Source organism: Paramormyrops kingsleyae, chromosome 1, assembly GCF_048594095.1.
Source record: "Paramormyrops kingsleyae isolate MSU_618 chromosome 1, PKINGS_0.4, whole genome shotgun sequence".
Taxonomy (NCBI): Eukaryota; Metazoa; Chordata; class Actinopteri; order Osteoglossiformes; family Mormyridae; genus Paramormyrops; species Paramormyrops kingsleyae.
In genome coordinates, this window is record NC_132797.1 from 21220405 (window position 1) to 21246623 (window position 26219).

Here is a 26219-nt window from a genome sequence, read left to right on the forward strand (position 1 = left end):
CCCGATAAAGGTCCTCAAGGCACAGATTACTAAAAATAACAACGTGGGTGGTCAGGATAAGAATTTTATGAAATTAAATCTAATGTGAATACCTCTACTGCCATCAACAATCAGTGTGTGAAATCAGCATCTGTTTTCTGCCTAATTTCCCGAAAGTGCAATCACGGCCAGTTTATCCACTGTGGGCATGGGTGGTGCACACCGTTCCGAAAATACCAGCTGAGCGGTTAAAAAACCCAGCATGAAAACGGCACAAAGCGTCAGGCAGTCTAAAAGGAGAAACGAAACCATAACTAAGCAGAGCAAGGATGTTGAAAGGAAAATGTGACTCAATGAGAACAATTTCATTATCTTGTTTATTTGAAGAAGCAAAGTTGTTTCTGTACACAACGTGTAAATATTTACCAGAGTCATAAAACAATATTTGTCTTTGTTCCCCTGTGCTGCACATTCAAGGTTCCCCATTATTTCCTTCAGAAATCAGATCAGATCAGAAATACTTCAATTACACATTCTTTAGCTTTTTGTGCTACCGCTTGTACTTATTTGATTACATGTATATAAGAAAGGAAGAAAAGCTGATATTATTCACTGAATCAAGCTCCTTTTTGAGGGCCTGTAATGCCAAGCCCCCACATCGGCTAACAAAAGAGCAGGAAAGAAAACCTTCTGCGATCCTGGCATATAAAGCAGGAAGATTACCTTAATGGCTTGTCACTTGTAAACAAAGACTACACAGATCCACTAAGGGACACAATATGCAAATAAGAGTTTTCTACAATGAAAAAAGTGATTTTTTAAAAATGTGTAGCATAATAAATTTCCATAATTAAATGGATAATGCAATTCTTCCTCATAATTTTATATGTTTCTCCATAAGTGTACTACAGCGAAGGTTTTATTTCACGGCAAGCCCACTGGTGATGCTAACGGATATATGCAAATCATGGCCATATATTTATGATGGTACATGAGTATGTGCTTGTATTCTGGGGTGGGGGTGGGGCTGCAGATTGACAGTGGAAAATTATGCAAATATATGCATTAACTGCAAGTAGCACAGGCTTAAAGGTCACCGAGGTGAGGCCAAGGAGAAACTGTGGCTTTGGTTGACGCAGCATTGGAGCTGGGAGGTTCTACGTTCCTGAAAAAAGCTGAGTGCACAGCTAGAGCTGAGAACAGGACCTATACAAATGGAAACATTTGGGGGGAAAAAACACATCTACAGTCCATAATAATAAAGTACTGAGCAATTTACTTAAACCAGACTAGTGCAAACTATCTACAGGAATTGGTTTCTTCCTGTGTAAAAACAGAAGAGAAAAACAAGGGAGATATAATCTGGGTAGTCCTTTGCTACTGGATAATACAAAGTCACATGGGTGATGAGCACATGACTATCATGTGATCTACATGATTGCTCATTGGCCTTAAATGTCTTATAGATCAGCACCATTAACGTGCCAATAAAATACTCTAACATAGAGCACAGGAAGTGAAACACTGAAGAGTGCAGGGTCAGTCACCACCAGTACAAAAAAAACACTAGCAAAAAAAAAAACAAATTTATAAATGATTCATGTTATTTTATGCCAGATTGCAGGTCATTAACCTGTAATGTGGAAACGTCACTTCTCTGAAAGACTCCAGTATTGTTGTCTTGAGTGGCAGATTGTTTAATAAAAGTCAAAAAACAATAAATGGTCAAAAGATATAAATTAACAATCCTTAACAAACAGAAAATACATCACTGGCCGCATTGCAGGTCTGTACTTGTAGTAGTACTGGATATCGCTATCGAGTGAGTTTGATCAACATTGGTAACAGAGGACATTGATTTGTTTTTTCCAAAAAAAGGCATAAAAGTATGACTTCATTGCAAATCCCTGAACCAAAATTAGAACCACCTGAACATCTTAGACAACCAGTCCAAAACTGGGACCTAAAAACAACACTCAAATAATGTTAAAGCATGAATAATTCTCCAAGCTGTCTGGCTTATTGCTACGGATAAAAAGCTGCTCATCTCATACATTTCACATACATTCTTAGCAAAACTGCTAAAGCTACAAGTATATTAAAAGATGAAAGAAATCTGTCATAGTACAAATATGTAAGTAAAAAGTTTAGTGCATCCTATTCAAGCTTCTTGCTTGTTTGCCATACAAATTATATTTTAAACTGCATATTAAGTGTGGAGTGGAATATCTGCTGAAAGAAAAGAAGAAAGAATGCTGGGATTTTGGGGTACCATGTGACAGGAAGTGCTCAAATCCCAGCAGAAACAAGAAGTATGGTTGCATATAATCGATGAGTGATACGTTAGGAGAATATGTAGCCGTGGAAGGAGTTCCAGGTCAGGAGAGGATGGCGATCTGGGCTCTCCTGAAGTGAAGCCAATGCTAGGAGTTCTGTAGGAGGCGTTTGTAATGGGGCATGACCTCATGCTCTGGCAGGTGGAGGCTGAACTCCAGGGCCACCAAGACGGGGAACTCGAAGGCGATCAGTTCCCGCCTATTTAGCCGGAACTTCTCTTCCAATTTCTGAAAAACACCGTCCGCAGTTTATTGATCAAAGGGAAAATGGACGAGAAACAGAGGAGCGCCACATGGAGTGACAGGAAAAGAATTAAACAGAAAGCGTGTTCGCGAAATTTAAAATACCACGGAAGCAGGGGCTCGAGAAACTCACGTCGATGAGCTGCTTGACCTCGTGCTTCTTGAGGTCGCTGCCGATCTTGGCGGCCAATAGCACGCAGGCGCCAGCGCACAGCTTGCGGTTCTGCTTGTTCACCTTGCCGCGCAGTGCCAGCTTCTCGAAGTAGACGAAGGCCATGGCAACCGTGGGCTCCTCGTAGCCGCAGTCCTCCTGCGCCAGCTTGCGGATCTCTCTCTTCAAACTGCCGTAGTCACGGCAGAGCACACAGACACAGGAGGTCACCTTCATCGCTTTGACAGTGACGAGGAATCCAACTATGGGCATTAGCAAAACTGTACAGGAACTTCACAACTTCACAGGGGCATCACACCTGGGCCAGTAAGAGACTTCGAGGTCTCATATCTGGGACAGTGGAAACCCAACCTTGATGACTGATGTGAGCACTATGTGAAAGCGGGTACCTTCTGATCTTGCTTAGTGTCAGTCGGATATGTGGAAACTTCTCCTTGAAGGTCTCGTTCATGTCCTTCTTAAGGTCTGAGGGCTTTACGTACTCGATAACCGTCGTCTGGAGAGAGGGAGGTAAAAATGAAAAGCCATAAACTCTGGTGGAGGAGTCAAGGACCAAAGAAAATCATACGCAGACAAGGATACTGGTATCTGAACCAAAGTCAAGGTTACTAGGGGAGCAGAATGCCACACATATTATTAGTCTCCTGAAAATGGGAAAGGTAAAATTAATAATCACAAAAACCCCTCATGACAGTGAGCACAGCACTGAGGGGCTCATGCTACAGTGCAGATACATAAATATCAAGCTAATGTTGGTTCACCTGTAGTGATTGATGGCTATAAAATCCTATAAAACACCAAGGACCACAATCCCTCTGATTAAAATCATTCTATTCAAGGAGACTTCAGGCTTGTAAACCCCGGTCTATATGGACTTGTTAAAACAGAGTGCATAAAGCACTATTATGAAACTACAGGGGAATGGGTAGACGTGCTGTTTTAAGTACATCTTATGCCAAAATGGATTGCAGAGATATTGCTCAATATACTTTGTGGAGCATAGGACATTATTAAGCATGCACAAAATTAAAAATTACAGCTGAATTAACTGCGTGAAGAGAGTATTTTATAATACAAAAATAATCAATGTAATACTTAAAAATATATGTAGTCTAGTTAAAGAGCAGTTTAGATGATGTTAAATGCTCACTAGAAATTGAATGACCATGAAAAATATTGCCAAAAGAAAAAAAACATTTCTAAAAAGAGTGTGGTGCATATCTAATGTAGCGTCATTACTCAGCTCAGTAATGTGTTTAAAGGGAGTTCAATTTAAATCTAGCCTGTAACCCATGCGTCTCTCAGGTGGCGTGTGACCCAGTGGCTTACGGCTCAATGGTCTTTGGAAGGTTGTGGGTTTAAATCTCATCTTTGGCAGGGCAACCACGTCTTCCTTATCCTTAATCCCCCACCCCCCCCCCCCGCCGAAAAATGCTCACAACGGACAGCTGACCCTGTACTCAGACCACAAACTTCACTCTCACCTCTGTATGTCTGCGTACAAAAAAAAAAAAAAGAACAGGAGAAGAAGGTGGGACACATCGGGAAAAGAGGCACATTGCAATGTGCCTGTTCTCATACGCATAAATGGCAAGATCATCGTCAGAACTACATAGTAAAGAACTAACTGTCATCACAAACAAATTCAATCTCTCGAACCAAAGCGAAACCTGTAACATTTTCAAAAAAAGATAATGCAAAGCTGATCTACAAGGACATACTCAGATGTCATCATGTCATTTTTTGTACTTTTAGCGGTTCTTGCCCTCGGACAGAGTGATACTCACCATGTAGGAGGGGAAGATGAGAACCCGCTTGTGCTTCCCACACGGCCATTGGGGATCATCCAGGAGATTGGGGTCGTAATCAAGGAAGTCGCCCACATCTGTGCTTGCAGAATACAGGGACACAGATCAGTCAGCAAGACGTGGAGATATAACACACTGTTACCAGACCACTGCCTTCTATTATGCATCACCATTCATAAGGTGAGACACATTAATATAGTGCTTGTGCGCGCGTGTGTGTGTGTGTGTGTGTGTGTGTCCCTCAGCCTTGTGCTGCCTGGGACAGGCTCCAAGCCCCCCTGTGACCCTGACCAGGATGAGAGGTTGGAAGATGGATGGATGGAAAAGAAGAATCTAACAAGTATAAAGAAAATGCATTCCTTAGCCCGCCTTAGAACACACTGACCCACCATGTTCGACACCGACATTTCACCTTCAGACACACTCAACACTGTAATAACATTCTAATGTAAAGTTTGAATGAATAAGGAATTCTGAAAATGTGGTCCTTGTTTCCAATACACTCCTATGTGATTAAGGGGCGTAATTCATATAAGAACACATCTACAATGGTAGTGTCACAAAACCTCCTCTCGTTAGACTACGATTTTCATCCACTCCTGTCCGTATCTGACCCTGATGATAACAAGCTCCATTTTTTAGCTTATGGACCATTTGTAAATGGGGTCTGATGGTGCCAGCGAGTGACGGGAGGGTGAGTGGACCTGCGTCGATGCTGCCCTGGATGCTGTTGGCCCGTGCCAGGCACAGGCTGCGGTGGCTAGTGTTGCGGAACTGGGAGAAGGAGCAGGTGGAATCGATGGTGTTCCTGCGGCAGCTCAGTGAGCTGGTGGGGTGCAGGAGCTGGGTGTAGGAGACCGTCTGGGGGGGCAGAACGTGCGCGTGATAAATGTCAAGTTAATATCAGTTCAGCAGTAATGACTGAGGGGATTCGGCAGCCTGCCGATGAAGAAAGCATCTCCAGAAAGATGTCGAAATCCACCCTCATCATCGAGAGAATGCATTCACGGAAAATTCTGAATAAACAAATGGTTATTCGGTAACAGACAGCTACGTATTAAATGGACCAGATTACAAACCCCTCCGAGGTACGGAAACTCTGCAGCAGAGAGCTTGGGTTTTTCACAATATGTGTACTTGACTGTACTTGTGTTATGTACCCGTTGTACGTCATCTTACATTGCTGAAGATCAGTTTGAATGAACAGAAGTACATAGAATGATAAAAATCCCCAGCTGGTGTTCTTGCCCGGCCCCAAATATCAAGGATGCATCCTCGCCAAGCGAGATCATTGCTCCTCAAGTTTGTTCTTGGGAGGCAAGTTAGCAAGACCAGTCTTGTCAAGACCACAAGTACGATATTTGTGTTCTTGGTATTACGAAACACCCCTTGAATCGGTCACCCCGTTCAGCCTCACCTTGCCATCCGCACCCAGCTCCACACCCTCCAGCCCCACCACCATGTCCTTAGCGCCGACTCCCCCGGAGTGATGCCGCTGGCGGCCGCTTTCCAACTTCTGCTCCCTGCCACGGCACAACTTCACGTTAGCAAGCTCCTTGGAGGGACCCAGACCACCTCACCAGACCTCAGCCTCGTCCGCATCTGGCTGACATTACCGCCGGTCAGCGGTACACGTACACTCATGTTGGCAATAAAGCTCATATATCATCTGTCTAAAAAAACAGACCACGTAAAAATAGACCGGACATTTTTTTTCCTCCCCATTTTAACACTATGGCTGTATTTTTAGATCGATCTGTCTGAACCTTTGGGAATTAGGTGACCCAGTTATTCAGACTTTTGTTTACAAGGTTCATGAATCGTCATTGGAATGTAAAACGTCAGTTTATAAGCATATTCCAGGCTGTGACTGGCAATCCGTTGTCATTATACAGGACATTTTATTTTATCACTATTTCACCAGCTTACTTTTTATTCTCAAGTTTCCTTAAATAATGTTTTAAACCTCAAGCTTTTAAGAGGAAGGATTGTGCAGGGAAATGAGATTTACAAACAGTCAATAACTTTGGAGTTAAGCAGTAAAAGTGGTGAAGAAGTAGTATAACCAATATTCCAGAAGAAAAGAGCTAACTGAATTATTCAGTTAATGATTGACTTTGGCGAGTAAATCCCAAGCTTCACGCCCAGTCATTTACTCTGGTAAGAAACAGTATGAGACCTTGTTTAAGGCAGCAGCCCAGAGCACTAGACTGTACTTCCCAAAGAACATTCTGTTCCCCTACCTGTACAGCCACACTATTTAATTGCCGTAATGTGAGAATAACAGTCTGCGACACACCAGCTATTACCAGTCTTTAAAAAGGCTTATGAGTCTCTATTAACCAGAAAAAGATAATCACATTACAAGTGAAGATATCTCAGCTATGTTTCATTCTGTTTGGTTTTCCCCTCAGTAAGGAATGAATCTGGTTAAATACTGTATCAGGTGGGATTCAACCCCATGACTCAGTGGCACACTAGCACTGTGAGATGCTGAGTTTTATGTTCAGTTTCTGTTAGATATCAAAAACAAAATTTAATTTCAGTTTTACATTCTGATGCTAAGAAACGGAATAGGATTGAACAGATAAGGCCAGCTTTACATCTCAATAGAAAAAAAAAAAAATGTATCAAAAATGTCATATTGAGAGACTGAACTGCGTATTTGAAAAAAATGCCCAATGTACATGTATTACAAGCAAGACCAGACTTACAAATTAATATCTCTACACCTGCCAACCATAATGGAATGCACCTTGAATTATATTGTAAATTGCTGCTGCACAATAACATGTAGCTGGAATAAATCTCTTTTCTCCCCCCACACAAAGCAGAGAAAGGAAACAATTAGCTATGCATAGTAGTACGTCTTTGGCCGCTGTAATGTTTTGAACACATACCAAGGCTATTGTTCTATTAGAAGAAAAAAAACAAAGAATGTAGCCCCTGGAGGGCCCCTATTATTTTGTGATGGGAATGTGGGGAGTTCTTCCCTGAAAATAACATCACTAAAATTCATGCATGTCTGAACGGCATACAGAAAGACACATTAGTATCTTACACCGCAGCCACATCAAAAGGACGATCCAAACTTAATCACTGTAGCCTCATCAAATATCACAGTTCAGATACAAAAGGTTTTATTAGATTTCTTGTCTTAGGCAATGATTTCAGACTTTCACACAGCATTGTTTCCAAAATCCACTTCTGCATACAAAAGTATCAAGTTGCCACAACATGAAAAGACAAGTTTTTTTGTTTTTTTTTGTTTAAAGGAAAATTGTTAGACTGCTAAAGAATACATACCCTGCTTGGAGGCTGTCTTGGTACGGCAGAATTGAGAAGACGCTACACAGGGACTTTGTACCACTTATGAGGACTATCCTATAAACAACAAATACCACAATCAATCGGCAGCCTTCAGCAAGTCAATGCCAAAACTAAAACGACAATAGAGAAAGATCTACTGAATAAAGTTAAGCAAGTTAGAGAACAGGAGGGAAAGAAGTAGCTTTGAGTTTCATATTCTCTTCGGTTATACACTTTCCTTATAAAGATACATTATTTCCAGAAATCCATAGACTGTTATTATCAATTATTACCATAAAGCAAGACATTCTAGCTCCTCTCATTGAATATGATCCATAATGAAGCCAACAGAATGGATGACTTATGCATGTTCTCTAATTCACAATGGGAAGAAACATTGCTCAAACAATATGAAATGTATAATAAAGACTGTCAGTGAGCAAATGTCCTGTGATAAATAAAATCTATGATGGACAGAAACGAGCAATCTTGTTTGTATAAAATTTACTCTCAAATACGTTTAAGGGATTCACCTGGAGAGTGAATTCTGGACAAAAAAGGAAGAGCATTTTATGAATATATGACAAACAAAATATATAATGATTCCTCGACTTCTAATTTTAATACTTGTTTAAGTTTCTTGGGTTTGACTTGACTGGATTCCCTGCTTGGCCAGAAAACTTGTCGCAATTAAGGTACCGCAGTTTAAATGGACTGTATCTTCATTCGCTTACATTTAGCCCAGACTACCTTAAAGGCAACAGGTTATCCAGCTAACCAAGAAATCCTACTTTGTGATACAGGCCCCAGGTGTCCTAATGACTAGAGTGAGAAAGACTGTCCTGTAATCAACCCAAAGGCTGGGCTGTATTTCTCATTTAATATTAAAGTTTTCAGCATGAAATTGTATTGGTTTTTCATTTGAGGCTGAGTTGTTTCAGGGTTTTTATTATTTAGTCCTCTACAATTTTACATGCAAGTGTGCAATAAATGCTCATGCAAGAAAAAGCAAACAAAAAAAAAAAACCACCATTCTTCGTCACAATGCATCTTGAGCAGATGAGCATTTATTAACTTTCAAAACAAGCATGCATAATCATGTGTACAATTCTCTAGTATATTATAAATGAAACAATATTTAAAAAAAAAAAAAAAAAACTATGCTTATTTTGTCATGTAAATTATTTGGAGGACAAAATATTCAAGAGGCCATGATACGGACAGATCTTGAGAGCACGTGATGGTGCATGACGATGTCATTTCCTGTACCTGCCATTGCGCGTGTCATGCTGCTTCATGTTTTTGATGAAGTGAATTTTCTTGGAGCTCTTTGGTCTGGGAGAACCTGACATAGTTCTGCATCTGAGCACAAACGAGAGACACACATACAGGAAGCCTCTTTTCACGAACAGCCCTCTCTCTCCGCCCCCTGACACGCATGGGGAACCTACTTCTGAAAGTGAAGTTCACCACGATGCAGGACCGCAAACATCTCATTATGTTTGGATTTGGCATGCAATCCAAACATCTGATGTATAACAAGCCCAGAAAACATATGAGCAAACGGGGAACTTTACAAAATGGGACATTAAATGAACAAAGGCTTCAGCAATGATCCACAGCATTACTTTATTATCCTGTGACATTTCCTACTGCAGTGATTTAACTTTTTATTAAATCTTTTTTGAAACAACTGACCCAGAAGCATATATTTTTTAGATGTTTAAGGTTCCTTAAGAAATCTAGATTGCATGTATTCCCTAAAGATTCAAGCAGTTCTTGCTCAACCTTTGGATGCTAACCCAGTTCATTAATCTTATTATATTCTGGCATGCAAAGGCAAAACAGCATAACTACACATTTTATCAAAAATGAGGTATGGCCGAAATCAGGGGAGTCTTCCACAAAGCAGGATTTCTCAGTTAGATCGGTTACCTTAAGACAGAAGTTATGGCTTTCCAATGGAATGCTGTTTACCTTAACTTTTATTGGACAATCATGACTTCTAGCTTCAGTTAACCCAGCTAACTGAGAAATCCTGCTTCAAGGAACATCCCCAGGTCTCTCAAGCTCTGTTTTATCTCGTGACAAAATATCTGAATCAGACTATGTTTGGTTTTCAATGAGTACATCATTCTTCATAGAGGTGGGAATTAACCAGAGACCTCCCAGATTGTTGTTATATCAATATTTGTTTGCAGATTTCATATGTATCGCAATAATTTAATGGTATTTGCTGAAGAGCAATTCAGGTCTACATTTAGTGAAGACAAGGGCTGCAACAGTACCCATGTTCATCGTGTAGTGTTCAATTACATCATTTTCCGTTCTCAACGCACAATGAAATGAATACATAACTAAGTTCACGAGTAGATGTTCAACACGGAAAACATCATGCTAATTATGGCTGTGAGTTGGTTACGGTTAATGCTGGTTCATGTCAGTCATAATCAGGGTATGGGAACATTTTGGTTTCCCAAAAATATCACATCAGCACTGAAGACTTTATAAGAAAGTACTTTATAAGACCAAGACTATCTGTTGGCTCTTATGACAAACTCGTATATCTTGCTGGAAACGCATCTCTTGCGCCAACACATAAGAGGCGACATCATCCAAGTGTGTGTATGACCAGAGCAAGGTAGAAATCACCTTTGCAAGTTAATCTCCCAGTGGCACCTAAGATGTTTTTGCCAGGAAATTCAGACCAAATTAAAAAATATATATATGTATGAGTGTTTGGCTACAGGGGTGTTTAACGCTGCAGATACGTGACCGCATTCGGTAGTGGAGAACTCGAGATTCAGGCAAGACTTAGTTCATTATGATTGTTCATTATGATTTTTGAATTTTTGTTTTACATATTTATTTTTACTGTGCAAATGAATGTCGCTTAGGTTTTGCTACCTATTGCCTAGTACACATGCAGGAGGACAGTCAAACTTTGAAGCCCTGGTTGCTAGGTTTCAGTGTCAGTGTAGTTACAGCGTTTTGCCTTTGTGGGGCAGTAATTCATGCTTTGTTTTATTTCTTTAAGTTAATCAACGTCACACAAGCACAGCACGGCCCTGCATGGTCTCCTTACAGCAGCCAAGTCACCAAATACCCAATGATAAAGACACTTGCAAGCTGGATGCTCCACCTAAGGCAGTGACAGTTGCTGTACCTGCGCAGTGGAGCATTCTCTTCAATGTCCTCCAACGTCTCTAGGGACGAACGCTGCGAGATGAGCCTCCGCCTTTTGAAAAAAAATGGTAGAGTGAGGACGGCAACGCCAGAGGTACAGGCTCACCCCACAGTGTGTGGCTACAGGTGGGCCCCCAAATTCTGCCCTGCAACAGAAAGTTCTAGAGGAGAACATCACGTCATCCAACTCCATGCTGATGCTGAACAGCTGCTGCCTCCAGAACACACCAAATACACATTAGGCATGTACATGTCAGAATGGTTGAAAAAGAATGTATCTATTTTTTTTTTTGTTTTTAAACTGGCCCAGTTAAAGTTCACACCAGCTTGTAAGAGAGATTTGGCAAGCCTTTGGTTTTATTCCAGAAAGTTCTACAGAGAAAACTGGGACCAGAATTCCTCCATCACACTGAGAGAAGGACAATGACTACAGGAAGTGGTATTGTTAGGTAGTATAAACACCAAGAGAGTGTAAAGGGGGTGTTTCAAAAGGGAAATTGAGTGCTTATTCATTGCGCGACCTCACAGGGGAAAAAAAAATGTCCAAAGTTTGAAAGACATAAAGACACAAACAAAAGACAGGTTTTTTTTTTTAAAAAAAAAAAAAAAAAGCTCCAATGACAAAAACATGATTTTTTTTTAAAAAAAAGAGTATTATTATTTCCAATAAGGGGAAGAGGAGTCTAGTCTAAGATAATCAGCTTTCTGGCCTAGAAATTCGTGGATTACACAGGTTGCTAGCTTTTGGGCACCCTGACGAGACGCCAGTCTTTAGATAAAGCCCAAACAGATGCAGAAACATGCATCAGCAATGTACAAACTTAAAACTGACACAGCACCCTTTATGTTTTTCAAGTTATTAAACAGACACCTCATATTGCACACAAATCGTAACAAATGGTAACATAGAATACTGAATACCCATTTTAAAAGGCTCACAGGATTTCTAATGTCAACATTCCCATTTGTAAATGAGCTGCTTTTTTCATGCATCCGTCTTCCAACTGTTTATGCTGGTCAGGGTTGCAAAGGGACCTGGGACTTATCCCAGGTAGCACAGGGCACAAGGCTGGGGCACTGGGTGGGATGGGATGGGATGCCAGCCCATTACAGAACACACACACACACACACACACACACACAGGCATATATTATGTGCAATACAAGTCAGAGTCTCTATATTATCATCTTCAGCTATATGATGCATGGGTCACACACAGATGAACTTTCGACCTTATAGGTCATAGTGCAAGAAACATCAATAAATAGAAAATGTGTCATATATACTGTGTGTATATATATATATATATATATATATACATACACACACACACACACACACACACACACACACACACACACACACACACGTGACTAATATAGACCCCCATTAGTTATGTATGTATTTACACTGCAGGAGAAACCCAGAGTACTGTAGGAAACTGACTGGACCTGGAGAAGCGAAGGCAGGGCGGAGTGGGGATCTGTACTGTCTGCCCTGGAGCTGCCAGGACACAGTGCTGCTGTCCAGCGTCTCCTGCTCATGCATTTCTCCTTGTTTTAATCATGCTCCTCACGTTTAAAATAAAAGCTTGGGCCCGGTGTCCCATTCCAACTGAACCCGGCTTCAAACCGGGATCAATGCAGCCCTGAACTGGAACTTGTGGAAATTTATGATTTAGCATTTTTTATTACACTAGCATAAGCCTGTTTTAAACTTTTTCTTGACTTTATTTTTAAACTACAGTTTCAAACTACACACTCACAACAATCTTTACCCAACACACCTATTTTAATTGCAGTTCAGTTAAATGGGTCAAACCATTGTGAACATTTTTCACAGCTATGATTAGAAATGTTTCCCTACGGCAAAATGTCCGATGCTGTATACAGAGCGCTTAGCGATTCATCTTATTACGCAAACAGGCATCAGGTTTGAGAGATATATAAAGACAAATTATGTCCATTTGATATGTTCATTTGATGCTGCTACACTACAAAGAAAAGTGCAAATCTTAGAAAATAAAATCGTCTTTAATTGGACACGTTTCTGACACCAATGTCACCACCAGGGTAAAACACTGCAAATATAAACACAAACATCCTCTTAGAGTGACACAGTGACACAGTGACACAGTGGACATTGCCGCCTGCCACCTCCGTCTTTGATGGGGGTTTGAATACAACCCTGTGTGTTTGTGGAATTTGCATTTTCCCCCCTGTGTTCTGTGGGTTCTCTGGTTAGTCCCGTTTCACTGGACTGGCTGCCTGGCATAGCAGGCACTTCCCCGATGTGCTGACAGGTATATGGACCTGAAAAATTTATTGTAGGACCCTCCGGTTTACTGTAGGGGACCCCAAAGTTCAGGGGTGATTTTTAATCTCCATTCAGCCCTGCATGTAGCTAGACTAAATGGTGTCTCTGAATTTCCTATAGTCTACATGCACGTTCCTTGCCTTTGACTGAAAGGGTGTAGGAGAGTCAGGATGAGCATCTGGAAAACGGGTGGATGGAAAAGTCCGTTTAATAATTCATTCAAAATTTATTAGTTTGCTTCCTGACAATTTCAATAATTCAATAAGTGTTTTCCAATACTAGAAAACACTGAGGATTCCCCGTTGTTCTGGGATGACAAGTGGATTATGCTCATTGAGGAAGCCAGAAAAAATGGGGCATTCATCTGGCACCATTAAGGTGAGAAAGAAGAGACAGAATTAGCGTTGGGAGGAGAAGCTGGTCAAATGTTTTCACACCGACACCGTGGGAAGTCACCACCCCACCCTGTCTCACGTGCAATATAAATAAATGATAAATATTATCAATTATGAACGGGGTTAAAGACCTGTCCTTAAGTTGCATATGAGCTGCCTTTCAGTCTCGGGTGTATCATATTACTCCATTTGCTATAAAATAAACAATTTTGCTAGTGAGAGGCTCCGCAAGTGTAATCCTCGCAATTTCAATTTACGTACATGGAGAATTTGCGCATTTGGATATCATAGAATCTAAATGCAAATGAAAGAAACGAGATATCATTACAAGGCTTTGTTAACACTTAAAAATAACGCTATTGAAACACATGCCCGCTATGCTATGTCCGGGACACTTTATCTTTGTTTGGGAAAGTCTGGGCCACTCCCGACCGCCGAGGATGGACGCCAGCTCCCGGGTTTGGATGCAGTCACTCCCGCGTGGGTGGCTAATCTTACAAACTCCCCTTCCACCGCGGGTAACGAAGCCTATTCCGAGCTACGGTGGGGGCTGGGGGGGCACAAGGAGCTTCTTCATCTGGCTGTTGTGCAGGAAGGACAGATGCAGCGACAGGTTCAAGAGCAGCAGCTGCGCTGAGAATATTAAAAACAAGCCCAGACGGTGCTTCTGCCATCCAGACCCTTTCGCTCTACAGCACCGCTGTTATACCGTGACGCGCACGCGCCTCTCCACGGTACCGCTGTTATACCGTGACGCGCGCACGCCTCCACGGCGCCACTGTTATTCCGTGACACGCGCGCGTCTCTCCACGGCACTGTTGATTTTTCCTCAAAAACGCGTTTTTCGGGGCTCAGAAATCCAGATACAAACGAAAGACCCGCGACTAGATTTTAAATCGTCGATATATTTTTTTCCCTCTCTGTATACGGAATTCAAAGCAACATTCTCAACCCTATGATAAATATGACTGACTGAAATATGCTCCAGGGGCGCTGGATGGACGGCTGATACTGCGCTTAATGGGATATGCCGAAAAAGACAAAAAATGTAACTGTTGCTGTACAAATGATAAAGATTAAATTAATTTCATTCAACAGCCAAATGATGAGAATTCCAGCTTAGCTTGATCAGTACTTATAGATAAGAATTCATTAATAAATATAGTTCAATCATTGCAGACAACATTTATCTGTTATTTGTGCAAACCAAGAAAGATAGTCTGTAAGAATCAGTCGTGCATTAGTAATGCAGAAACTATGAAGCTGGGGATTAAGAAAAACAACTGCAGTAGTGGTTATAGATGATGTCCTGAAAAGAACTGGACTCAGATCAGTGTAAGCACACAAGAACAGAGCAGGCAGTTATGTGGAGCGATCCAGCGGGGTCTTGCCAACAGGACACGCCGTTCCAATCCAGCCACTTCTGAAAACAAAAAAAAAATCTGAAGCAGAACCTGTTGGGCTGCAAGACTGGTGTGTTTTTTCCCTTTCACTGCACAATGAATGGATCTCACATGGCAGCAATCCATCAACGCTTATCGGCTAATTGTTAAATAAAACACAGAGACTTAAAATGCTTCAGAGGCATTTCGACTAGCAGGGGTGAAAATATGCATATACTATAGCCTAGGACCAGGGCCATAGTAAGGAATTCAGGGCCTCCTGAAGAAATGTCACCTTAGGCCCCTCTGTATATTATGCTGATCGGGATGGGGTGGGGGGTGGGGGGGGGGGGGGGGGGGGGTACTCCTAAGTCCCCCCCAGCAACACCTGCGTGTCTGTGTTGATGTCAGTCTAGGGCCACCAGGACTGTCAATTATACGGTGCAAGCGACAACAACAAAGTCAAAACCCTGCCATTCATTAATACCATCTAAATCTGCAGTCCCTCTCCTACCGCAGGAGGAAAAATCTCCCCTGAAATGCAGCTGGAAGAGTCCAGAGGTGAGTTATGAGGCATCAGCAGTCGTCCGCTAGCTGGGCCCATGAACAAAGAACTGCGCAGTGACAGGAATTACTTACGAGCTGGGGAGACTTGGTATCCCAGCCCAGACTTAGATAATAACCTCATCAATAAGGAATTATGTAATGCAGCCCAGATGTGACCAGTGACCTCATCAGACAGTGGCAATACTGAGTGGAACATCAAAACAAAATCGGTGCTTTGGGAAATAAAAGGGGGAAAAAATGCTGCCTACATATCACCATCTCTTAATTTACAGACTAAAATCAGCTCCTTCTCGTGTCCTGGTCAGTCATCTGAATCAGAAACTGCAATTTAATGAATGTACATTCATATGTCAAAGGTTAAAGTCAGCCTCACAGAAAACTTTAATATGAAGATTAACATTAATGCAGCCAGCAGCTACACTTTACCCAGCAGGAAGAATCATAGTACTGTTCTAAAATACTCATTTTCCCCTCCCATTCCTGGAAATAACACAAAAACGTTCTTAATGCACCTTTGGACAAGTCTCACCGTGCCAAGTACCGTTTCCTGAATCATTCAAATCGGTGAAATGCTGTTTAGTCCCAACTTCATACTGCAGTAAAACATCATATCCCAGTCCTGAAGGAAACCTCTGCTGCCCGTTCATCTCTCGCGAGTCTTACAGCAATAATAATAATAATAAAAGAAATATTCACTTTTTATTTAACGTTTTGCTTAAGGAAGACAGGATGAGAGTTCTGAGCAGCCTGCCAAACTGAATTTTCAGGCTCCCAGCAACAAGGAGCAAGTCTTAGACATAGTCTGAGGCAAGGGCTGAACTGAAACAGATAAGCCATACGTGTACACGAATGCCCACACACTAGATATCTACCATAATACTGTATTTATATATATATATATATATATATATATATATATATATATATATATATATATATATATATATATATATATATATATATATATATATATATGTTGCATCCATTTGCAGAGCAATAAAGACATCAGTCAGAAAGGAGCAGCGATTAACAAACAAATGCATCCACCCATCCATCAATTTTTCATAAGCGCTTAGCAAACGCAGGGCTGGAATGAGCACAGAGACCCTCCCAGCGGACACCCAGAGCCAGGACAGGATGTCGGTTGCAGGGCATACTCACACACATACACGCACACACACAGGGGACAGATCCCGGACACGGAGAGAACATGAGAACTCCCCAGACAGAGGAAAGTCATGGATGGAGCAAGAGGACCAATCAGATTCAATGACATCATAAGAGAAACAAAACAACATTTTCATTTAAATAGATCAGAAAAATCAATTATCTCACAAAGGCGCCATGTTCTCACTAAGCAAGGGGCTAGGGAGGGGCTTCATGCGAGTCAACAGATTTGTAAGAGACTCTAAGAATAATGCTGCGGGAATCAGGGATTCCGATCAGCATTCTGAAAAAGCGCTGGCCGTGGGGTAGACTGTGATACTGACAAGATCATGTGCGACCTGCAGAAGGTGATACATTTATAAAAACTGTCCTGGATTTTATTGGCGAGAAACAGCAGGCATAAAACGGTCAGAATCTAACAGCATCAAGACGTGTCGCAGTAGCGGCTCAACAATGACCTCACTCCATCCCAGGCTGGCCTCCTTCACCATCGCTCTTAAACCAGGACTTTGTCTAACCACAATTATTACTTCACGCTGTCCTGTCCAATGAAATACATGCATGTCCCATTTTCAGCTCACAACCCCCTGAAGGAGGTACAGAAAACACATGGACACGGTTTCAACTTCTTCCACTTTCCCTAAATAGAAAAACACGGCTTGTAACAAGACCAAAAACACTGAGAATCACAGAACTTCCTAAAATTGATCCAAGGCACTTGGAAAGCTCTATTTTTCCCCCCAGAAAAAGGTGAGGTCATGCTTTTTTCATGACTTAACTATTTATTTTCATGCTCACTACTAATAAATTATGACTTAGTAGCTGATGCATACTAAGAAGTCAAGGAATTTGATTTCTCATGTTTGTATGCAGACGGTTCAGCAGTAAGACACGCAAAGCAAATCAAGCCAAAGCAACTGAATAACAGGTTATCCAAACTAAACAAGTCACAGAGCTCTCGTAAACCTTATCTGCTTCCAAATTGGAAAATAAAAATATTAATGATAATAATTAAACGCTTGACTTAAAGTCTTTAAGAGAAGAAAAAAACTTTTTTAAACTGTTGTTGGCAAGATTCATGTCAATCTTGACACTTTGCCCAAGACTCCCCTTAAGACAATGTGTCGCTCCTCTGATGGGTCTGGCTGATGGATGAGACACCTTTATTTGGAACTTGCAGAAACATCCAGCACTAATTCTGCATTTTGTCACAAAAAACTGACTAATATAATCACAACTATTCCTAACATACAATTTATCTCACTATACAAATAAGGACGTCTTATGATTACCTTAATTAATAATAATAATGGTAATGCATTTTGTTGTTGTTATGAGAATGGCAATCACAAAGCTGGAAAGCTATAGCACACCATGCCAATGATATCAGAGCTACACTGATTTGCCAAAAGTATTGGGACACCCCCCCAAATCATTGAATTCAGGTGTTCCAATCAATTCCATAGCCACAGGTGTATAAAATCAAGCACCTAGGCATGCAGACAGCTTCTACAAACATTTGTGAATGAATAGGTCGCTCTCAGGAGCTCAGTGAATTCAAGCGTGGTACCGTGATAGGATGCCACCTGTGCAGTAAGTCCATTCGTGAAATTTCCTCGCTACTAAATATTCCACAGTCAACTGTAAGTGGTATCACAAAAAAAAAGTGGACTCTAGAGCAGTGGAGACGTGTTCTCTGGAGTGACGAATCACGCTTCTCTGTCTGGCAATCGATGGATGAGTCTGGGTTTGGCGGTTGCCAGGAGAACGGTACTTGCCTGGCTGCATTGTGCCAAGTGTAACGTTAGGTGGAGGGGGGATTATGGTGTGGGGTTGTCTGTCAGGGGTTGGGTTTGGCCCCTTAGTTCCAGTGAGAGGAACTCTTAATGCTGCAGCATTCAAAGCCATTTTGGAGAATTTCATGCTTCCAACTTCGTGGGAACAGTTTGGTGACGGCCCCTTGCTGTTCCTAAATGACTGTGCACCAGTGCAAAAAGCAAGGTCCATAAGGACATGGATGAGCGAGTCTGGTGTGGAGGAACTTGACTGGCCTGCACAGAGCCCTGACCTCAACTCGATAAAACACCTTTGGGATGAATTAGAGCGGAGACTGCGAGCCAGGCCTTCTCGTCCAACATCAGTGCCTGACCTCACAAACACTCTCCTGGAAGAAAGGTCAAAAATTCCCATAAATACACTCCTAATCCTTGTGGACAGCCGTCCCAGAAGAGCTGAAGCTGTTATAGCTGCAAAGGGTGGCCCAACTCCACAATAAAGCCTATGTCTTAAGAATGGGTTGTCATTAAAGTTCATATGTGTGTAAAGGCTGGTGTCCCAATACTTTTGCCAATGTAGTGTATATATCAGAGTGGCCAAATATCACAGTAGGGGGCGACATGTTGCGATCGCGCACTTCAGGGAGTTGGTGGTTTTCACACACTGGGCTCGCGCATCCTGACACTGCACAGTTACATGTGTCTCAGCCAGCACCTCACATGCAATCTAGGGCCGCATTCTGAAGCGTTCGAGGCTACACTGCGCTCGATTACCAAATACGTGAAGTAAGACCACTGTAGTCAGGAACTAGGCAGAACAACCATGTCCCTGGCTCACGACACTGACAGTTACAGAGGATAAGTAAAAACAAATCTGCTTTCTGTAATGGTGAGAACTTAGGGAGGAAGTAAGATTTCAGCTTGAGGTTATTATCTGAAGATAGGTCAAACCTTACAAAGGAGATAGTTAGAGCTGAATGCAAAGCAGAAAGGACACAGGACACAAACACTATTGAGGCTGTAAGAATGTGAATCAGCAGATTGATAGAGAGGGTATTGATCAGGACACTCACACCGTTTCTGCAAATGTAGCATAGTAAGGTTCACAGTGACCTGTGAGCTAAATCCTGAACAAAAGAGAAGGTGGAAATTCACACTTCAGCAATTATGAAATATCACGCCGAAACAGTTGACAAAGTTTAAAATACACACCAGAACAGACATACAAAGCAGTTTTCTGTATAACACCCACATACACACTTAAGACTGGGGAGAAAAATCTGTACACATAAATACATCTCTATGTTCGCTATGTTCATAGTTTAAGGGACGATTATGCATGATAACATTCATTTTTTAAAAAAAACACTGTTTTCCTCAGGAACCACACTTAACTAAGCACATGGCATCAAAACAATGCCCATAGCCATCTGTTTTCAGGATAAGGGCACAGCACATTTAAACATTAATGTAACTTTAACTACTTTATAGTGTGACATGGCAGATGGGGTGTGCTATCATTAGACATAATGCCCTGATCTACAATACTTTCACGAATGCAGTCTAGGGAAATTTATAAGCCACTGCCGGACCCCCGTCTAAGACGTGAAAACACACTATTGGCCAACTTCGCCTTCTTTACTCGACGGAGGGGAAAAGGCTCTATCCGCGTAACTCATTTGTGTTTAAAACTCATGGTTTTTGAAAACCACGATAACAATGTAATGCGTGATATTACTTTGCAAGGGGTGGAGACAGCGTACGCCAGCGCAGGTGAACTACGAGATCGCCCGTATCACGGGTAGAAATGTATACTGATAGTCAACAACTGCTGGGCGCACGTGTGCAAAACAAGCATAGAGTTTAATCTGCGCAATGCCCGGCGCGTTTAATATGAATGTGCATTAGAAAAAAAGTTTGCAATTTAAACAGGGAAAGGCATGCACTGCTGTTTGGGTCATTTAAGCGGGACATCGTGGAAAGTTACCTGGATCTCTGCAGCTCTAAGGCAGAGCTGCCGATCTGCCCGCTCTCGAAGCAGCAGTAGTTCTGGGAGGTTTGCCGTGGGAAGGTGGCAGGTAGGGTTCCCTGGGTGAAGCTCTGCAGCCTCCCCCTGGGCGCCCTGAACGCGTCCCCCTCTGCGCCCCCGATCGCCCCAGCGCACTGCGCTCCCGTCTCGGCGGACTTTAAGCCCTGTCTGCCTTTGCTCTCCAGTCCGGTGTCTGCGCTGCCTTGATCGCCGCTGTCACCCTGCGCCGGTCGCCCGTCTAAGGATATGTTGCTGAGGAAGGAGAGAGCAGCCTGCCTGCGCCGGGAGTCCATGCGCTTACGAACGGATTCAGTGCCCGGGTGCAGAGCGGGAGCGGCCGCCGCCATGGCGGAGAGTCGCCGCCTCCTCTCGCTTTAAAGGCGCCCGGGCTGCCCGGGATCCCCCGTCTTACTGCTCGGATGCATCCGTCCTGTTTGCAGACTCCAGTTTAGCAGATGAATGTTTGGGAGGGGGTGGTTCAATGACACGGGAGGGGTCGCGATCACGTGCGTGCATAACGCTGTAGGAAAGAAAGGGGGAATGAGAGCACATGGGGAAGGATGTGTTTTCATTTCCTATTGCCGAGCTGCCACATGGCCTAGTAAGGAGACACGCGGGCCGGGGCACGGCGTGTCAGCGATCGCTTATTGCTGAATGAGGGGACGTATGCGACAGAAAGCGCAAAAATAACTGCATTTCAACAGGAGGGAATTACGCCAGGAAAAGCACAACGTCACCGCAAATCGGCCACGATCTGCAAATGAATATAAACAGTTTAATCTTTGGCTAAAACTTAACGACGTCTTTATATACTATGACATTTTTACGACAACAATGCATTACATATTGATTGAATGATTTCCTTTAGCTGAATTTAGATTTAACTGCATGCATTGTTTCTGACTCAGTCCTCGATCGTATTATATGTTAATTGCTTACGGCAGAAATAATTACTTTTGATATTTATATAACCAGGTCAGGTGGGGATATAAACAGTACATCCTTTAAAATCATCCTTTTTAATAATTGTATGACATTTTGTTACAGGGGTTGTCGTTTGGCTGTTTGCTGTCCAAGGGTTGCCTGTGATTTGAGGTATTTGCGGTGCAGAATAAACATGCAGAATAACCATGGTCCCAGTTATCCTAGCGGAGTTAAAGTAGGTCAGAGAAAGGACGGCATATACACCGAGGTACCGTGAAAGACACAGAGGAAAACGATCTAGGTGAGAGAATAATTAACTATACACATAAATATCAACTTTTTTCTTTACTAGACCAACAAAAAATGGGCATAAAAGCGCAGTTTAAACTAGGTCAGCATACTACCTCCGCTACCACAAACGCGCAGCTACTTCTGTGTAACCCGTTTATCAAGCATGTATTTAAAGCATTCCAATAAAGGCATGGTTTGTACATGTTAATGAGAGTTTAACATTTTCAAAGAATAGGTCATGAAGTAATTTTCACTACCCCGCTGGGCCTTTTTACACTGTCTCCCTTTCCGCCGTTCAGCTGGCCATTTACCCTTTGTGACGTCATAAGGGGAGATCGATGACCTCGACTGGGCAGCCCAGGTGCGAATATATTTACATCTGCAAATAGGAATCTACAGTAACACCGCATCTGTTCAGTGTTGGTATCTGAGGTCTGCCTCAGCATTGTGTCCTACCAACAAGATTAGAACAGTGAACATCAAATGGAAGCTAAATGTTTGTTCTGTTTGACCTGGCATTAAGGCTCTTTGTGTCTAAAGTTTGCATAACCTCCCGGCGTTCATTTCCTTCTTAGTGTGTGATTGATTATGTCTATGTTTATATGTCCTGTGATGGACTGGCTTGCCACACAGTGTGTGCCCCTTGTTGTCATGCACTGTCCATACTGGCATACAAGTCAGTGTGGAGCTTCACTGGATAGATGGTTATGGGAAATGTTTGGAGATAAATGAATAAGTAATGCTGTAACAGGGTGAGCCTGGGGCAGTATCGATTATAAAGTTTCAAAACTAAAATGTTATAATCAATAGCACAATATGAAGTAAAATATAAGCACTCCTAAGTTGGACCAGCATCCTCTATAGCATCCTACAAATACATTAAATTGAAACGTCCACCTCCAGAATAGACTTAAACCCTCTGGGTGCCATATTCATATGACTAAAGTGAACGGGGAGCACATTATAGATAATTATAGAAAGATATTTTTATCATACCTGCAGGTAGCAGTAATGTCCAGTGACAAGACATTAGCTGGAACAAATACAATTTCTATGTATCTTTTTAAAATTATATATATATATATATATATATATAGACTCGTTAAGACTTAATACACAACTCCTTGTTAGGCCCACCAAAGGAAATGACCATAACAGTCAATGCTGATAGAAATTACACATACTGTAGACAAGCACAGAATATATATATACACACACACACACACACACACAGATACTATATATGTGTATGTACACCCACCCAGCCCCATCTCTGCCTGCACAGTCTGCGCATTGTTGAATCTGTCTTGGTGGAAAGTGGAGGGTGATTTGACTTGTGAAACACGAGATAAATATCTACACACAGATATATAAACTTACTCTTAGAGAGCATCGATCGCCATTATTCCAAATACTAAAAACGAAACTGATAAATAAAATACATTTAAGAAGTGTATGTGTCTAGGTCATTATTTATATAATGCTACAAGATCATATGTTAGCAGGTAGAAAGTTCTTAAATTTAATATGTCATGTCCTTCTACTATCATCTAGGCCAGTGTTTCCCAGTCCGGTCCTTGGGGACCCCCAGACAGTCATTTTCCGTCACACCTGTTAGGGAGCTGGGAGGAAGCAGAAATTTGGACTGTCGGGGGGGTCCCTGAGGATGGGAAGCACTGATCTAGTCAAGTCTTCACGATGTTACCAAGATGCAGCTGAATTCTCAGATCTGATTGGTCAAAATGGTGTTGATTAATCTTCCATAACAACACGTCAGGCAGGTGAATCACAGTAGTAAATCAACAAACGACTATAATAATAATGACTGATACTTTATTGATGTCCATGGGGAAATTCTCTTTGCATCTTCCCCATCTTGTTCTCTGTAGGTGAGAGCAAGCTGGCCACAAAGGGCAGCCACCCATTGCAGGGACCAGGGAGCTGGTGGTTAAGGGCCTTGCTCGAGGAGCCACAGACATGCCGAGGCTGGACTTAAACCAGCGGCCTTCTGATCACAGGCACAGAGGCTTAGCCCACTGAGCTACACACTGCCCCCTAGCTAACGTTACGTAGAATTCCAATTATTATCTGCACCAGCCTTTCCTGAAAATATACACATCCACGATAGATTAACTTTATTCTCCCTCTCTCTCTCTCATACACACACACATTTTATTTCTCTCATCTGCCAAGCATCCAAGTCCAACAAAATACACAGCTAACTGAGAATTTCCCAGTAATTTCTTTAGCAGTAGCTTAGTACTCCACCGGGATGTGGTAATGTCTAGGTATAAAATCTGATTGGTGTATCAGGGCCAACAAAAATGCAATACAATGACAAGTGAACAGCTGACCTTGAGATTTTAGGTTACTTTAATTAAACCTTTTCCCATGAGTGTCCCACTGTCAGACAGTGCCTGGAGCAACTGGTGGTTAAGGGCCTTGCTCAAGGGCCTAACGGTGACCTCACTCAGCTGACCCTGTGATTCCTTGGCACAGATAGGCCACACATCGCCTCCAGTTGTCCATGTGTCTATATTCAATTTACACACAGGACATTTACACTCAGGTGCATCTATGCATTTATCTCTCAGGAAACCATCTTATTGGAATGGACACTTTGTGACATCTGGTGGATTTAAAATTAGAGTTTTGCTTACAGTGGTGGATCCCAGCAACTGAAATATGGGCAATGGGCCAGGGTGGCATCTTCTGATGGGGGGGGGGGGGGTTGATTTGGCCAAACTGCCACAAAGTCAAATTAAAGCAGAATGAACCTATTCATCCGTTCGTACTGTTTTATTTTAGCATTCCAGGTGTCTGTGAGCTGCCTGGTTTTCCAGTCATTCATCTTCCAACCACTTATCCAGTACAGGGTCATAAGCCTATTTCGGGGGAGTATAGGGAACAGGAGACCCTGGATAGGATGCCAGTCACTGCATGATGCTCATCCTAACTACAGGCAATCTGTGGCTGCCAGGTAGTGACAGGAGACTTGCTGAAACACAGAACATGCAGACTCCTCACGCATAGAGCCAGGGGTGGGATGTGAAAGGAAGTGTGAGGTTACTGTGTAGCCAGGGGTGGGATGTGAAAGGAAGTGTGAGGTTACTGTGTAGCCAGGGGTGGGATGTGAAAGGAAGTGTGAGGTTACTGTGTAGCCAGGGGTGGGATGTGAAGGGAAGTGTGAGGTTACTGTGTAGCCAGGGGTGGGATGTGAAAGGAAGTGTGAGGTTACTGTGTAGCCAGGGGTGGGATGTGAAAGGAAGTGTGAGGTTACTGTGTAGCCAGGGGTGGGATGTGAAAGGAAGTGTGAGGTTACTGTGTAGCCAGGGGTGGGATGTGAAAGGAAGTGTGAGGTTACTGTGTAGCCAGGGGTGGGATGTGAAAGGAAGTGTGAGGTTACTGTGTCACCTGCTACTTGATTTTGTTTTATGCAAATCAGCTACGTGAAGTACGCTGAAGTTCAGCTGGGGCTGGAATTTATCCTGTTTATCACATTCAAGTATTTATTCTTTGCTTTTTAAAATGAAAATTTTCCTTTCCACAAATACGGTTCAGGGTTCTCTCAGAAACCTATGCACTCGTCACCGCAACAGCTATATAAAATTTAATCGCTGTGTTTTTTTTCCCTCGATGCAAGTCCGTCTACTGTTGTAATTGACATGGGAAAAACTAAAAAAAAAAGTTGAGGAAAATTCATTGAAAGCACAAATAAGTTTTAATCCTGACACGTGTTTAACAATCAGCAATGAATCTTTCGCAATTATGCTTTATTTAATAACTGTCACTAAGCATAGTCCTGCTCTGCTTATAAACTTATTCCGACAGAGCTACAGACACACCTTGAGGAGATCTACTGAACTATAGCTTGACAGACCATGCAATGTCGAGGTCAGGGAGAGGTTAGAAACCGAAGGAAAAAATCCAGGCTCTGAATAGGATACAGACTGAAATGCTGAAGACATTTTAACAGATAATGCCAGTAAATACAGTAGTTAAAATTGTATTTTTAATAGTTTCACAGAGACCTGTATTTGGTGTTTATTATTTACTGTAAAAAGACCCCAACTTCCAAACTGATAAACCTGCACAAAAATATTTTGAAGCCTTTTTAGCCTTGGAAAAAAAAAGGATGTGATCAATCAAGTTATTTCCATGGTAACCTTTCCCGCATCCAATTAGTTTATCCCAGTAGTCATGTATTGCCTCCCAGTGATATATGTCCTACTTTTTTCCAGGTTTCAGGCACCTGAGTAGAAAGCTTAATCGGATTTCTCAATAGTGGACTGTAACCAGCAAATGGACACCTTGATGTTCTGAATTTCTCTCTGTGGTT

The 26219-nt window shown here is 42.2% G+C and overlaps 1 protein-coding gene across 2 annotated transcripts; it reads right to left on the reverse strand.

Moving 5' to 3' along the window:
* Positions 1–337: 337 nt before the first annotated feature.
* On the reverse strand, positions 338–21144 carry LOC111841588 (CDK5 and ABL1 enzyme substrate 1). 2 transcript variants are annotated; one of them, XM_023807442.2, is made up of 10 exons: positions 20624–21144; positions 11014–11085; positions 9117–9209; positions 7845–7922; positions 5956–6061; positions 5243–5399; positions 4518–4615; positions 3120–3226; positions 2692–2899; positions 338–2543 (listed from the first exon to the last, which is right to left on the reverse strand). In XM_023807442.2, exons 1-10 carry the CDS (start codon positions 21010–21012, stop codon positions 2403–2405), a joined length of 1449 nt encoding a protein of 482 aa, XP_023663210.1. In that variant the 5' UTR covers positions 21013–21144; the 3' UTR covers positions 338–2402. The 2 variants fall into 2 exon arrangements, with proteins under 2 accessions (XP_023663210.1, XP_023663211.1); XM_023807443.2 differs by lacking the exon at positions 9117–9209 and having other exon boundaries at positions 20624–21142.
* Between the last annotated feature and the right edge of the window lie 5075 nt (positions 21145–26219).